The sequence below is a fragment of the Pelecanus crispus genome, chromosome 11 (genome assembly GCF_030463565.1).
Source record: "Pelecanus crispus isolate bPelCri1 chromosome 11, bPelCri1.pri, whole genome shotgun sequence".
NCBI classification, from domain to species: domain Eukaryota; kingdom Metazoa; phylum Chordata; class Aves; order Pelecaniformes; family Pelecanidae; genus Pelecanus; species Pelecanus crispus.
The window spans coordinates 9248320-9264960 of NC_134653.1; the positions used below are offsets into that span (position 1 = coordinate 9248320).

A 16641-nucleotide genomic window follows, 5' to 3' on the forward strand; every position below is an offset into this window, starting at 1 on the left:
CTAGTTCCTGTGCAAGTCAGCAGTGCCACAGCTGCTTCTGTTTCCGAAGGTACGTAAAACAAATTCAGGAGCCCGCCTGCCCCCTTTGGCCTTACCAGGACAAAGTCTCTAGTCTTTCCAAACGAGGAAATGATGGGCTGGAGCAGCCTCAATATTTTTTAATATCACTTCACTACTGCTCTTCCAGGCTAAATACATGCGCTCCCGTTTATCCAGCTACAGTGTTACATGCCCACACTAAAAACTTTTTTAGTGGACTCCATGTTTATCCAAGACGCATACTTTATCACGTATTTTATACCTTAATGCCTAAAGCTTATGATTTGCATAGCACGGGTCCCAGGACCGGGATCCGCCTGCCTCGCCGCGGGCAACGCTGAGCAGGAGCAAACCGCACGTTCCACTAGGCGGAGCGCGTGTCTCGCCTGGAATGCCACAGCCCCGGCGGGTTATTTTTGAAGGGGGAAGAAAAAGCACAAACAAAAAACATCTGGCAATGGCATAATTACTACGTTCTTGCTCAGTGCTACCTCCTTAGGCCATCTAGTAAAACAAAACCAAAGAACCAGGAACCAGACGTTAAACATTAAATAATCTAGAAGGTTTTAATCTACATGATTATTGGTCCATGTAATTCCACACTACACAATCTAATCCTTAAAGAATGTTTCCCTTTTTTTCATTGTATCTTAACCAACAGCTGGTCCATCTGAGGAGAGAAAGCTTGGGTATGTGTTTCTTGAGCAGGTCTGTGTAAGCATAGAAGAGCTCTGTACTTGAGTGGTCCAGAAAACAGTGGTTGATGTGTGATTAGTAACGCAACATACAATTAGTAAGTTTGCACAATATTCTAAGGATGAGTCACATTATCATAACTTGGCACGCTTCCTATTACATCCAGTTTGTCCCTGACAAGCACTCCAGTTACTTACAAAACTTCTGTTGTATTTTAACAATAACACACTTACAGAAAAATAGCTTCAGGGTTCTGAAACCAACATGCACTTTCAAGATTAAATCTCCTTTACTACATTCAAGAGCTACACAGCTGGAAAAGTTCTGATGGCCTCATGGATACGGTTGAAGAATAGATCTTTATCCCTCTCTGCTAAACCACTGTTCTTTGAGGTGCGTTGTACATACATGCACTGGTGCTCCTAGGTCTGAGACCTGCTAGCGGCACTGTACCACCAAGTGGAGCGTGTGCCCCCTGTCTCCTTGTGTTCCTGCCTCAGGAAAGAGGGGTGCAGGTACCTCAACCCTCCCTCAGTTTGCAGCAGGAGAAAAAATAAATTCTGCACGTGCAGGCAGTGTGCAGAATGCTGATGTGCATATGCATTTCAAACATTTACTACAGAAGTAACCAGCCATCTTTTCCACTGTGCACACACACAGTGCACATGTTCTGCTGTGAGGGCGTCCAAGCAATTTTCTTACTGTGGCCTGAATTTTTAGTCTGCTGAAATAGAAAACAAAAAACGGCTTCATCAAAGCCTCTGTCAGATTAAGAAGCCTGGCAAAGGAATTATGACAAAGTTTTGAGAAGTCATTAAGAAAAGACTGCATGATAAATTCATTTTAAAAAAAGAAGAAACTACGAGAAAATCCGATATATGAAGTGCTCAATTAACTTAGTATTCTTTTAGAAGAAGATCTGTAAGCTAGAGGATAAGAATTTCTTATACGAGCTGTAGACCAAATATAACTCTCCATATCTGGTAGTTATCAACTCAGTGAATGTCCAGCAACATTTCCAGCAACCCATAAAGAACTTCTCCTTCAAGAGTACCTGCTTTTGATTTCAAATTCTTCCTTGGGTAGGAAAATTTGCAGAAAAGACACTTAATGACTACAGTTTCTATTAACAAAAACATTTTGGTAACAAAACACAGCAATTTCTAGTCTGCTTCTGAATGGTGGCTGTCAAAAAAAGATCTAGATCCTGTAATTCTTTAGCTTGAAATTGTTTTCAGCATCCAATGACAACTTCAAAAAATTCAGAATACAGATTTCCTTCCTTAAAAGAAGGAAAAAGCTATGGTCTAGTCTTTAGAGGGCTCATTGTAGTACCTGCTTGCCTCTTCAGAGATGCATAACATAGAAAGCAGCACCTGGTGCAAATCTTTAATAACTCAAGAAGCACTTTGTTCACTGGGGAACACCAGGGACAGATGTTTGCAGGATAGCTACTGTTAGTTAAGAATGTGATTATCCTACCCCATTTTTACTTGCATTCCAAAAAGCAAGTCCATTATACTCATGAACATTTAAATCCTCAGGCAAAAAAAATAACAGACCCTCTGGTAACTGCTGGAAAAAAGGCAGAAATACGATTTTTCTGTCCAGCATGTCTCCCCTTGATACATCTTAGAGAAGCACCCAATTCAGTGGTAGCAGACACAGAATTAATGCCCTTTCTAGTTGTAGCAGATGCTAAGAGACCTGAACCTGTGCAAGATGTAAACAGATCTTGTGGGAGCTCTGTGAATTCCTGCAATAGCCAAGACTGTTATAATATACATAAGACCACCTAGGTGGCCTCCGCAGAGAATAAGCTCTGGACGTTGTTTCTAATTGTGGAACCTAACAGTATCTGTCCCAAGGACCATGGAAATTACAACGTTTGAGATTTTCCATAGGTTCACCATATCCTGTCTCCTAAATCAGAAGATGGCATAACAAGCACCCTGAAAAGGCAAGGGGTTTACATAAATTTGAAGTAAGGCTAGCAAAAAAGGAGCAGTTTCAGAGATACATGGAACAATACCAAAGCCAGGTTACTTTTTTGCTACCAACTTATGCCACGATGTCACAGGGCATAATTAGTGATGAACTGGTATAGAACCTGGGATGGTAATAGGCAGTTAGCTCACAGCTGAGCAACTGGTAAATAATACCGTGCAAAGGAATAGCTGATCAGATCTTTGGCTGCTATCAACAGACAACAGACAAGGCGCAGCTACGAGTTTGCAATACCTTGTTCATTGAAGAAGCACACAAAGACCTGGGCAGTGCACAAACAAACACCAAGAAGGAATCCACTCTCCACTACATTGTAAGAATTTGGTACTACAGTTAACAGGTCTCAAACATCAGTGATAGTTTTGGTAGTATCTACGTGCAAAGTGACAATACCTATCACATCAGTAGGAATACTGTGATTCTTGAAAGACTCTTCTCTACAGAAAGCGAAGGAAAACTTTCATATTTGCATTTAGAAGACTTCTGTTACTCGTGCAGTATGACCAGGAGGAGGGAAATATCTCTCCTCTCCACAAAGCTGTGGAGAGAAGCCAGAAAGACAAGTTTCTGTGCAGTAAAAGCACCAGTGGCTGGGGAAGGATGCAAACGCTGTGCTAGTAAATACTCTCTCGGGTGTATCCCTTTAGAAGTGTATACAGGAAAGAGAACTGACAGATCAAACTTTTGTCCTTCATGTGTCCCTTAGCTAAACAAGATAGACAAGACCACTCTCAGCAATAATTCATATTTATAGGTACATGGTTGAAAAAATCTGGAGTCATCCAAGATGACAAGATTACAAAAATTCTGTGAAAAATATAAGCTATACTTTTATATATAAATTCCAGCATGAACTGGGCAAGAGTGACCTCTTACCAGGCTCTCCTTGCTGCTGTCAGAGTTGTAAGGAAAAGGCTGAGCAAGAGGATTCCTTTGCCCTTAGATGATTTACTCTAGACCCCCTTGCATTTGAAGAGAATGGAGCTGCCAGTCCTAGAGGTGCCCTTGGCAGTCCCAGCAGACTTCCCTGCCTGCCTAGAACAGCGTGTCCTATGTTGTGTTCAGAAAGTTCTGTGAGAAGAGTATCTGCTAGCAGCCTGTACTAGGCTGCTGAGTCTTGAAAGGACTTACAGAAGAGATGTAATACAACTATGAAGTTTTCTCCACCCCCTTCTAATGAGTTACACGTTTTCATCTTACAGCACTGGCACTTCACAGGAAGGACCTGTTCATGGTATTCCAAGTTGATTCCACATGGCTACATGTTTCCTAATACTAATCTACAAATAGGTTACTAATTTGTGTTGCCATCCAATGAACCATAGAAGTCGCTATCATCAACTTTTTGAAAAATACAGAACTCTTCCTCCCATTCACTTCTTTTTTTCAAAAGTGATTTTTCTTACAAGTGAGTTAAGCAATAAAATTTCACATCATCATTGTTAACAGGAATGAAAAGGTCACAGAGACATATGTATTGGAGATGAATACCAAAGATGTTGAATTTTAGAATTTCGGCAACACAGCGATCATCTCTTAATAGAATTATAAATAATTCTGACTTGCAAAAGAACAGATTAGTATATTTCATTATTAAACATCTCATAACAAAAAGGCAAGTGCTGAAATAAAAGAATGTCCTTCTATATTTAGACTTCTAATAATGGACCTGTTGCAAGCCTAAAGAAATCTACAGAAAAAAAACAGCTTTAGGGTATCAGATTTTTTGGCTGAACCAACCATCACAGTTATAGAAAACTAAAGATGCAGGGTTGTGACGATTGGAGATATTTAAAAAAATATTAAAATATGTAAAGCCCAAAACAGCAGCTCTGAATTAAGAAAAAAGCCTCAGTAAATAAATTGTGGTATCAACTATTAATATATAGTACTCCAAAACCCCTGTTTACCCTAGAGCTTTGACTTCAGCTTACTGTAAGAATCTTAATTTTATACATCATTTTGAGTTTAAACCCTCCCTGCATACATTAGATATACATGAGATATGTATAGATAAACAAGGGCACTGGAAACATTGGGATGGAATATTCAGTAACAGTCATATCTGCTATTTTAATCATTCACCGGAAAATAAATAAGTCAATCACAACAGATACAGCATTTCAATAGCTCCATTGTCTGCAAGAGCTGCACTATTAATTTAATATGCTGTGTAGCAAAGCTGTCAGAAGGATGGCTTTCATTGTGCAAGTGCCTCAGTGAAGCACCTTTGTTGAAGCTAAGAGCTTTTTTATATTACTCCCTTCCCCAAAACAAGGTTAAATCTCATTCACATTGGATATCATTAGATGTCACAGTGTTCCATTAAACCTTATTTATGCCTGCGTAAACCACAAACTTGCATTTTCTATTTAGTGTTCACACTACCTTTAGTGGTATGTCATAATTCAAGTCAATTTAAAAGCCCTCAGGTTTTGAGTTTTTTCATGCTGTCATCCCCACCATTAGGGCACCATTTCACAGTTGGGCTAAGCCTGTAACACACACCAAGAAAAGGAAGTTTGAAAGTTATTCCCCTTACTCATATTAACTGTTTTTCTTTTGCACTGAAGTAGCCATAGCATATGCTTCCCTGTGCAGAAACACAGGGCTGCTAGAGAAGGCTCAGCTGGGAGGAGTTATGCTGGTGCTCATACGGCGCAGAATCAAGGGAGACAGAAAAACACTGGTTCTCCTCCCTCCAGCTAAAGCACTGCTGCAGGTCACTTATGGAAGCAAAAGTCTCAGTGCTGTGAAGCACAGCAGATGCTCTGCAGTGGGCAATCCTCCTGCATAGCCAATTAGGATGCAGATATTCTGAATAAAACACCCGCTGTGAGCATGAAGCAGGACTGAACCAGCATCAACCCTGAATGACATATTCATGAGACACATGAAGTAGGGATGGATTTCAGACTCTAGTAAGTCTCAGAGGTATCAACTGCCTCCTCCTCCTCGGGGAGGAATTTACAGTCATTCCATTCTGCTAGGAATAAGTCCTGGGTATACGGGAGTGGGGAAGTATGAAAGGCTCTCAGACACACAATTCAGGACTGACCTCTTCTATCCCTGCTCATTTTCTTAGGTCAGTTAATGGCACTGCCCAACGAAAGTAAAGGGGTCAGGCCTTCCTTTCTCTCACCTTGGGCTCACACGCTATTATTCCCTCTCAATTACAGTAACTTAGGATACCAACCCCTTGATTTTTGAAGAATTTTACTTTTCCTTCAGACGTGGTATTTAAAGAGAAGGAATATTTTGTATAGTAAGAGCCCTAAGCACTGCTCCTTGACAACACCATAGTGTTATTTTAGACTCCACCAGTTTATCCTGTATACAGGTCAACTGTGTAGTTGAGGTCACTTACTTCCAGTGAAAGCTATCCAGCGGGCATATTTAGTAGCTTCTCTTCGCCAGTGGGAAGCCACCAGCAAACCACATGTGACAGTTAGTGAAATGATTCCCATAATGATGAAAAATAACGTAGTGACCCACTCAGGAGGCAGCCGTGGAGGAATACAGGTCCTGTCACGTCCATGGATGGTTTGACACTGTCGCACAAGGCCAACTGTGAGAGCACCTGAAAATACATAGCAGAGAGGCAAGTAAACTTTCAAAATCCTCTCTGAGGGGCGCTCAATTGCAAACCAAAGATCAGAATTGTCCAAAAATAAGGGATTCTTTCTTTGATGAATCTTAATAAGCCTTTCAAACACAGAGGATGGGGGGCGTGCTTTAAACATCTATCTTTATGTTCTTTCATCATACGCTTGCACAAGTTGAACTGAGATGGCTGCAAGCTGTATCTGGTTCTTGAGTGGCAATCAAGGTCTAATCAAAGGGATAAAGCACTCCTATAAAGCCTGCCAATATCAGCTAAAGTGGTAGCTGAGTTGTATAGAGGATCACTCCTTCATCTGTGCAAGATTAAATACTTTTAGAGTCTAACAAAATGAGCTGCAGCCCCCTAAAATGCCTTTAATTGTCTAATGCCTTTTTCCCTCATCTGTAAATACAGCTTTAATCCTCAAAGTCTTGTAGCAGAAACTGCATTTGATTCATACCAAGATTTTAAGAACATTTAAAAAAAAAACCCACTTCTTGACAATAACTCTTCAAGAGTCCCTCTACGCAAGACTGGTCAATTCTTTTGACAGCTAACAAGAGTTACTACACATGCAAACTGGGATATCTACACAAAAGATCTATCAAAAAGATCCTAGAAAAAGGACAAGACTGGTACAGGAACCGTAAAGTTTTACACAAAATGAGGTATTTTCTGTTAAATAAAAAAAAATCTGATTTAAAATCCAATTCAGTGCTTTTGAGACTCATAAAGAAGCTTTTAGTAAGCTTTAATAGTGAAGTTCTCTTTATTTGGAAATTTTTAACCCAAAATTAACATGCAAGATTAAAATCCATTTCTTCCAGTGTCTCTTAAACATTAAGCGCTATATTTCTCAATTTTGTCCCTTCTTCTGAACTGTTTTCCTAAATTATCACAATTGTCCTTTATCTAAATTAGGAGCAAAAACCAACAGTGGATAGTGTTAGTCAACATCTTCTTCCACAAATTATTTTAAGCAAATGTTGTTATAGCTGACCTGTTTAAAATAAAAAAGAGGGCAACTTAGAAACAATTACAGTAAGCCTTGGAAGCTCAGGTTTAGCATGTCTTTTGGAGGGATAAACAGCTGTCATGAAACAAAGTAGTAAGCCAATAGTCAAAAGGGTAACCAGTCCTAGCATGCACCTCCTAGCACCCTGGAGCCAACTTCTACAAGTGTTCAGATCCTGTCTGCTTACACCTCAGCAATGAGTACCAGCAGAATCAGCTTCTGAGCTCAGAATCATTGGGTTAGGAGGCAGAATATCATGTTTTATTAGATGTAGCACTTCTGATACACTCCTAGAGGATGAGAAGAACCAAGAGCAAAAACATCACTGAATCAGTTCTATTGAAGCATTCCTGTAACCTTTGTTTAGACTACAAATTTTTAGCCCTATTCAAATACATCCTTTTAATTACATATTCATCAACTGAAAGATTCAGAGATGAATTTTCAGCTCAAAGTTGAAGTAAAATCCTTTAAAAAAAAGTGTCAGTAAACAAAATTGGCATTTTCTACTCCAGATATACAGCAGTCACACCATTGCTGTGCACCAGGATTACACAAAACTGAGCCAGGATTACACAAGCAATCTTGCACAGCTCACATACCTGTACAGTACACAGTTTTACATGAACTGCTTCTCAGTTGCTTTTTCATAGCCTGCAATGTTTTTTCATTTTACATCAGCTGCTGGGGCAGAGGGGAGATGTGCATGTGTCCTTAAAAGTCAAGCTCCCTGAAACACCCACACATTGCAGAACCTTGTACAAAACACTAAGTAGTTTCCTGTAGTTTGGGGATAAAGAGGCTATTCACTGCAGTATCATAGAACAGAAAATTAATCCAAATCACTCTGCAAGACTGGATTTAACAACAATTTTACTATACTTACAGTAGAAGTCAGTTTTTTCTAAACTGCAATTCTAATCTAAAGAATGACTTCATAAAAATGACATCACACACTCAATAGATGTTTTCTGAATTCAGAGACCTTTCCTGAATTCAGTGGCTATAATTTAGTGCATTTTTAACTTTGGCAAAAGCAACAGTGATAAGAACCACTGTGCTGGACTCCGTTCCATTTTGTGTGTTAACTGAATTGGAAGAAGAGTTGCTATAGATGAGCATGTATTAGAAAAAGAAAACTAACTCATCTTTCAGATGCAATTTGCAGTTTATATTGAAGACATTTTTCAATTAACAAGAGCACATTTAACATGTCATAGAATCATAGAATCGTTTAGGTTGGAAAAGACCTTTAAGATCATCCAGTCCAACCATTAACCTAACATTACCAAGTCCACACTAAACCAATCAAGGGTAGACTAGACTAAACCATGTCCCTAAGTGCCACATCTACCCATTTTTTGATCACTTCCAGGGATGGGGACTCCACCACCCCTCTGGACAGCCTGTTCCAATGCTTGACTACCCTTTCTGTGAAGAAATTTTTCCTAATATCCAATCTATGTCAGATTCAGAGAGGACTAAAGCTGAGCCCAGTAGTGCCGTATCTAGAGGAAACAGAAGAGAACTCCATCTTGAACTACTATTTTCAGTGCAATTTTTTTGCTGTCAACATCTAATTCTCCAAAGACTGATTTTCTCAAAAAAAACCCCAACAAATCCACAAGTGAAAATGAAAAAAAAAAAAAAAAAAAAAAAAAAAAAAAAAAAAAAAAAGAGAACAAAAATCTCTGAATTGCGAGTACCAGGGTAGCATCCCTTTTGAAGACACAAGGATAGTTGCAAGAAACTACTCAGAGCAGGGTTTCCTAAACATCACTTCTGGTGCCTAAGTGTGTTGTTCCACTCTTTTTTCCCCTTTTTTTTGATTTTTTTTTTTTTAAAATCAGAGTTTTAAAGCATCAGCAATTAAATTTCAGGATCTGCCATTTTGGAGGAAAAATACTGAACCTTACTTTATGGTTAAGCTTTTCCTAGCACATACTTAGTATTTTCTCTTAACTCCGCTTCATGGATTACAAATTTGAAGTAGATGTACTCCATATTCAAGGTTTTGAACCTTGAGTCTGCAGACTCTAGGGAGGCAAATGGAGGGCAAGGGAAGGTCTGTGAACTATTTCTAAAGGTTTCATAAAGGTAACTGCGAGAAACAACCTCATTATGTGCTATAAATTTAGTTAAAGTTCAAGTTTAAGTTCACTATACAGGGATACCTCACTTTGTACATAAACTGGGCAGAAGGAAATGAAATCTCATAGCTTGCTCCCATAGTGACAAATTTCCTGTTGAATGGAGACTTCAAAAGAAGTCTCTGGTGTGGAAAAAGAGTATTTATTTGCCACAAAATTCAAAAGAAGAGTGGGTTTACATGGTATTTTATTGCCTTGGTCCTATTCTAAAGCAATCAAGCAAACAGTTGCCAGGCAGCTGCCAACAAACTAACTTGTTACAGAAAATCTTGTTTAACCTTATCTAGTCTATCATTCAAAGGAGGGACACAGATACTAAATAGAACAGTCTCCTTCTGCCTGTAGCTAGAGAATAGCCCAACAGTCCATCTCAAGCCAGTCACCAAGTTCCACTCGGATCCCTAGATAAAAGAGGTTTTTAGTCGTTGCCTCGGAACAATTCCAGCATAACTGCTGAAAATCTAAGCACCTAACACAGGTATAAAACAAATGCCACAGCTAATGCTAGTAGATCAGGCAGCTTAAAGATGGATACAGCCCTAAAACATGTGCAGCGGAGTAAGCACGCCTGCCCATCCTCCACCTCCCAGTGCCCGCACTGCACAGCCATCGGGAGCTATAATGACAACCTGGAGATGCAGAGGGCTGCTCCCTTTCTCTCCTATGCCTCTCCCTCCATAGTTCCCGAGACTGGCATCATGCAGGTCAGTAAAGCTAGTGCGAGAGGTGATTAGGATATGTATTCTAATTACTAAAAACGGGATTCAGCCTTCACCAAAACAGAGAATGCTGCACTGAGCAAATGTCAATGAAGTGGTCCTTAGTCTTTTCCAGTAAATCTATTCCCTAAAGTGCCAGTGCATTTCAAATATAGACAGTCTGACTATAACCAGGACTCCAGTTTATACCAGTGAAATATTTCATAATCATATTCCTACACTACCTCACCCAACTCCTCCAGGCCACCAGTAATGCTCATTTTCTGACACTGCATATTGTTACTAGAATCACTAATAAAAAGACTCTTTAACAAATACACCAACATTTGGGAGCATCACCTGTTTAACAATTAAGTTTCACAAAACCATTGAGGGAAAGAGGGGAAAAGGCATGAAACCAAAGAAAGGCAAGCCCTAGTTTTTCCCCTTTGTGCAGATGTGCGGCTGCCACGGAGCCGACCCAGAAGTCCCACTCCAGCCCCGCTGGTGCTGTGCCATCCCTCTCCCGTTTCCGTGGTAACTACAGGAGGAATCACAGCTATGGAGAGAAACAAAGATTGCTGCAGCCCTTTCACTCCCCCACCTCTCCATCACTTCTGAATTATTAAAAGTGGCACAGTGATACCACAGCTAGAAAGCAGTAGCATAATAACAGCTATTCAGATGTTCGCTGTTCATCTATTATTTGATTGCCAGAACATGTGGGACCAAGCGTGCCGGATGGACATGGGAGAGGTGCCACTGCCGTGAAGACCCTACCATAGCATAAGAAGTAACTAATACAGTAAAAGCATGATGCAGTGAATGAGGTGGGGCTCAAACGTTAGAAGGTCACAGAGCTCAGCAGCTACACTGTCACATGAACAGACAAAGCACAAATCCTCAGAATGGCTCTTGCTCACACAGCTTGGGGTACCTGCTCCTCCTCTGCCCTCCCCTACTGTCCCACTTGAAAATGTCCTTACTCTTTCCCATCATTTTAGAGAAAATGCTATTCCTTGTGTTTAAATGCATCTGCAACCCTTTGTATTCCTTGACAACAGCTTCCTCATTTTTACCTGCCATATATCAACCACATCCTTAGCAAAATGCTTATTACTAACATTAAATAAATATTATGGGCCAACATACCTAGTGAGGAGGTTAAAACATCCAACCACTCCCAGACAGCCCGCCTGCCCACCCTCCCTTGCTGTCCTGATGAGATGGGGTAGTTCTGCTAGAAACCCCAGTTGTGACTGCCAGACCATTTCTGCTCAAACAAGATACTTTTCTTTAGTGTACCGTCGACTTGTTAAACCATCTTTGCTAAGCGAAGAGCACAGTCTACAGGGTTCCTAAAGAGGTGTTGGTGATGTAAATCTTAAGAGCACTGCCAATGTGGCAAGGACACTGATAAGTTTTATGTTTTAGTAATGAGCACAGTACACGGAACTATGTTATTTGGGCACACTCAAACATTCATTGCTGCTGGTTAGGTAACAGTTGCATGCCAGAGAACGACATACGTAAAATAAGGGCAGCTCGGTTAAGCCATTCCCTATAACTCTTATTGGGCCACAGACAAGGACAGGAGGAAATGAAGTTTTTCTTGGGAAGTTTCTAAGTTCTATTCAATTAATTAACTTGAATGGAAAAAGGTCTAGGTCCATCTAAGAGGAGGAACAGGCTGCAGCTGTCTAGTGCGTAGCTGTACCTTGCTACCCAATCCAAGTGGAAGCTTTAAGGATCTAAAAAGAATGCAGTGGTTTAGTCATGGCGGACTAATTCCCTGTACCAATGTTCAGGATAACCATCAAGTTGACTTCGGCCACCTTGCCTTTAACATGTCTGCTGCTCCTTGCCTGCAACCAAGCCTCTCTGACAGAAGACCGCTTTCAAAGTGAGCGAAGCATAGCCGAGGAATTCCTGAGAGGAACAAACAACAGAGCACGGTAAGAATAGTTCCAATGCAACTGCCCGTAACAGCAAACAAGGAGGAGGTATTTCCAAGAATAAAGTTTTTCAAAGTCATCCAAGGAATTTGGCAGCTTAAGTGGGATGTTTCCCAGTCTAACATATGGAATTTATTTTCCTGCAATGGGTAGTTTATGTGATGTTACTATACAGAGGGGGAAGAGAGAATGACTTATTTACGTTTATTTATATGTATTTTGTTTTGGGTAAAATTTCTATTAATTCTATAGTCCATGTATTAGTTCCTCAGAAACAGAGTACTCTCCCTTCTGCCTTTCCTGAAATCCAGGGAACCGACACTGCTGATCCTTCCCTACCATAGCCTGGGAGGTCACTCCAGGGTGCATATAGTTAGTTCTACTTATTCCAGTGTAAAGCCCCATCAGAAATCAGGTCCTGTACCCTCTCTTATGAGGAGATTAGTCATGCTTAGAGTAAGCAATGCAGAAGGTTAGGGAAAAAGCTATGCTTTTGCAGGATACACACCACCTCTGGTGTGAAGAGGAAAAAGATATGGTATCCTGCTGGTTTGCAAAGCACTTCAAAACCGGGAAGGAAACAAGGATTAACAACACTGGATCCCCAGCCTCTTGATTCTAAAAGGCATGGTCCATGTTGTAATAGTTAAGCAGAAGTGCAGGGTCTCTGTGTGTAAGGTCCCACTGAATGATGCCTACAGGCATAGCTCATAGAATTTTTTTTGTATCTACAACTGCTCAGAATTACAGCCTTGTAAAAGCAAACGTAGTTAGTCTTCATCTAAATTTTCAGCCACTGACCCATCAAAGCAATTTTAAAATGTTTACAGCCTCAAATAATGTCATATCGGAGCATTTTGTAAAATAGGACATAGACATAATTAACTGCAGCTAAGTAACTATAAGCAAGTCAAACACCCCTTCCTGCACTTTTTTGCTGAGGTCATTGTTGTAGGACAATACAATAACTGGATTATACTTAAATAACTGTAAAGGGTATATCAAAGGATCAAAATATAAGATAGGATCAACTGCCAGTTTCCAATCAAGTATGAAAATACCATATCTGTTACTGTTCTTACATAAATAATTACTTCTTTTGTGAGGTAGATGAGGGGTAAGTCTTTAGCACTTAAGCCACTAAGATAACTTAGAGGTTACCATGCAAGTACAGTATTCAGGATGTGGCATGACAGATTGATTCTTTTACTGCGGATGTTCCAGTATGTCGTTCAGTTAGTAGATTAAGAGGCAACCAAGTTCAGACTTACTAAAATAAGATTTATGAATGTTAAAGGATGATCTAGAGAGAGGCTTAAAAGCGTAACAGAGGATTATCTGCAAAGGCACAGAACATGGAGAAGTCCAAACAAAGGGATTATGAATTATCTTTCCTGTCCTTTGTACACCAGATCTTATGTTTTTGGCATTCACTCTGATTTGTCTCTCAAATCATCTAATAGGTATTGTAACCCTGGAAGAAAAGCTTTGGAGTTTCTCACTTTGAAGCAGACCAGATGCAAGATCAATTCATATGCCCACTGGATATTTATTGGTATGAAACAAACACCTAAAAAGTATTTATACAATGTTAAACAATGAGTTTTAATAAAGACCTAGATTTACTTGCGAAGTCTTTGCTGTATCTAGAGTACATCTTTAAGAACAATTCAATCAATATTGCAAGATCAAGCATGTTATTTTATATAAGCTGCTATTTCTCTTCTATTCCATTTATACCCTTCTCTGAAATCAGAATGTTCTCTCCCTTTCAAATAAACTTTGAAATGCAGCATCCTTCTTGCACTAGTGATGTAAAGGGTGTTTCCTTGTTTCAGCAACTAAGTGACTTTCTTAAAAATACTCATATTGGCAACAATAGGTGAGGTAATGTCCCTAGCTTCAAACCCAGCTTATGCTAGCTATGAGGAACCTACCAATTGAATTCTATTTAACAATCTAATGTCCAGAGAATTTATTAGGTACCATTTTTGGCACGCTCTAGAACTCCAAAGCTTACTGGCTTTCAAACAGAAGAATTCTCATTTTTAAAGTCTAAGCTCAAAGTTAAAAGAGTTGTGGTATTAGCAGAAAAGCCTGCCTTGCTGCTGAAGACCATGTGGTGCCTGAGTTGTCTCAAAAGTTTTCAATTCAGTGTTTGTGTCATGCCTAATTCAAACCAAATCCCCCCTCCACAAAACCCACAGTCTTCTCCCTCCCTCCTCCCACCCCCAAAGAGGGGAAAAAAAAAAAAAAACCAGGGGCCATCTATTGGGAAAGATCCTTATGACTTACACATATTAGAAAAGTTTATTACTACAGATGATGATCATTATGATATACAAGTTGTAAGTCATGTTTAAATTACAGACATTTGGACCAATAAAAAGCAAGTTTATTTCTGAATTCCAACGTACAAGTTTCAATGCCACGCTGCTTGTGTGTTGGGTTTTTTTTAGTGTTTGGGTTTTGTTTTGTGCCCCCCCCCCCCTTTTTAAAGACGAGGTGGACCACCACACACTAAAAGAGCTATCCTCAGGCAACAATGCATGAACAGCTCTCCTGAGGACATAACAAAGGCTCTGTGTGTTCTAACATATCAGAGCCAAGAAATCTGCCCACGCTGAAGGTGTTCTTTCCTACTTCAGAAGGCAGCGTTAATTAAATGTTGGTAAACAGGATCTCTAATAAGTTGCATCCTTCTGGTTGTTTATCTTCTGACACTACAAGCTTTTTCACAATAGGATAGTGTTGTCAGTGACTAGAATTGTTACAATTTCTGAAGTGACAAGGGCCTGGAAAAAAAGAGAACACTTTAAAAAAAAAAAAGAAAACTTAATGTTTTATTTAGCTTAAAAAAACAAACAAAAAATTCATAGTTATTTCCATTTTTCCCCCAACCAAAATACAGCTACTCAAAGTTGACAAAATCCACTGACTAAAAAAAGAAAGATCAAAGGCAGTGTCAATATTTAAAAGTGATTTTTCTAGTCAGCTACACCAGTTTTATGCCATATGTTCAGTTGAAAGCCAGAAGCTATGACACCTGCAGCTGTTCTGCCATTTAACATCTGATGAGCTTGTGTTCTTTTTAAGAGTTATATTTGGCTTCAGACAGAGCTGTAAAATGATACCTCTCCATCCAATACACCACACAACCCTACCCCAACCTTCTCAGAAATGGTCTGCTAATCACTTCACAATCGTATGGTTGATGTGCAGGCTCTTGGAGGCTGGCCATCATCTACAGGAGCCAGCGACATGAAGTGGCCAGGCCGGGTCAGTAATGGCAGCACCAGAGTTTGCAATGTGGTACGAACACAACACAACCAGCAAGAACACAGAAATTCTGTATCTTCACAGGTTAGTGGATCACCTTCCACATAGGTGTCTTATAAGGTGGTCTGTTCACGGGCTGGCAACATCTGGACTTCAGAGCTCTCCATTTTTAACTCCTGCATATCTAAAAGCACCATTTCACCAAGTCAGTTGAGTTTCAAACTTACAGATGTCCAAGTAGATCAGGACAGATATACCAAAACCCCCAAATCACACCAAGTAATTGGTGTTCTCTCTCTCTTAATGAAGACAAAATATCTGTCAATCTTCCTGTTTACAGTCTAAAGCAATTTGTCCAGCCTGGTGAAAAGGGCATTCAACGGTAGGGAGAAGATTCAGGTTCTGGCCCTGCCCTCAAGATTGCTTGTGCATTTTATCAAATGAAATTGAGGAGTAAGGATCATCTTCCTCTGTCAGCCGTTAACTGTTGTGCTTTGCGCTGATCTCAGCTTGCGTCAAACATCCTCCAAGGACACCCGCTGATCCGGTTGTTCCATGGCCTTATGAATCACCCAGTGGTGTTCGGTGAAAAGAGAAGCGCTGAAATGCCTTTTGGCATTTATATGGTTAGAAACATATTTGCAAATTTTAGGTGTCTGCTCTGCAAACACTCAGCCTAAATACACCTTATGTGCTTGAATGGTTTCTTACAGCTGAGCCTAACTGCCTAACTTTCTCCTGGTCCACTGCTGAGAGCAAATTTTAGGCCCAGGTTGCCAGAAAGTGCAACAGACCTTGCTAAATAAAGAATGAAATACTCAAAAAGCAAATAAAATGTACTAGCAATTTGGTGGCAATTTCTTTAAATCACATAACTGATGGCAGGATTGTATTTATAGCAATGAGGACATGAGAAGGGAAGCTTGCAAGCAGAAGTAATACGTTTTATTAGAACAACTAGAATAACTGGAAAAATTAAGCACATTTCTGGTCTTGCAAGGCCTTCCTTGGACACACAAGTTCCCCCCACTCTACTAACTGAGGATATAAAAGATACTCTCTCTGTCTACTAGACTTGCTTTATTTCATAAGGCACCTTTGTTGATTGAAGAATGGCACCTAAATGTCCCAAGACGTATTTCATTGCAACTAGAGTAATATTTCAAGTAAAATAAAACCTAATCTTAGCTTTTATTCC

The 16641-nt window shown here is 39.9% G+C and overlaps 2 protein-coding genes across 2 annotated transcripts in view; one reads left to right on the forward strand and one right to left on the reverse strand.

Annotated features, from left to right (window-relative positions):
* The window catches only part of IGSF6 (immunoglobulin superfamily member 6), a 313504-nt gene that overhangs the window by 218199 nt on the left and 78664 nt on the right, over window positions 1–16641 (forward strand). The window lies entirely within an intron of this gene.
* The window catches only part of MOSMO (modulator of smoothened), a 29212-nt gene that overhangs the window by 1899 nt on the left and 10672 nt on the right, over window positions 1–16641 (reverse strand). The window contains exon 2 of the mRNA XM_075719215.1: window positions 6110–6322. Coding sequence (XP_075575330.1) covers window positions 6110–6322 — 213 coding nt within the window. The remainder of the gene's footprint in view (window positions 1–6109; window positions 6323–16641) is intronic.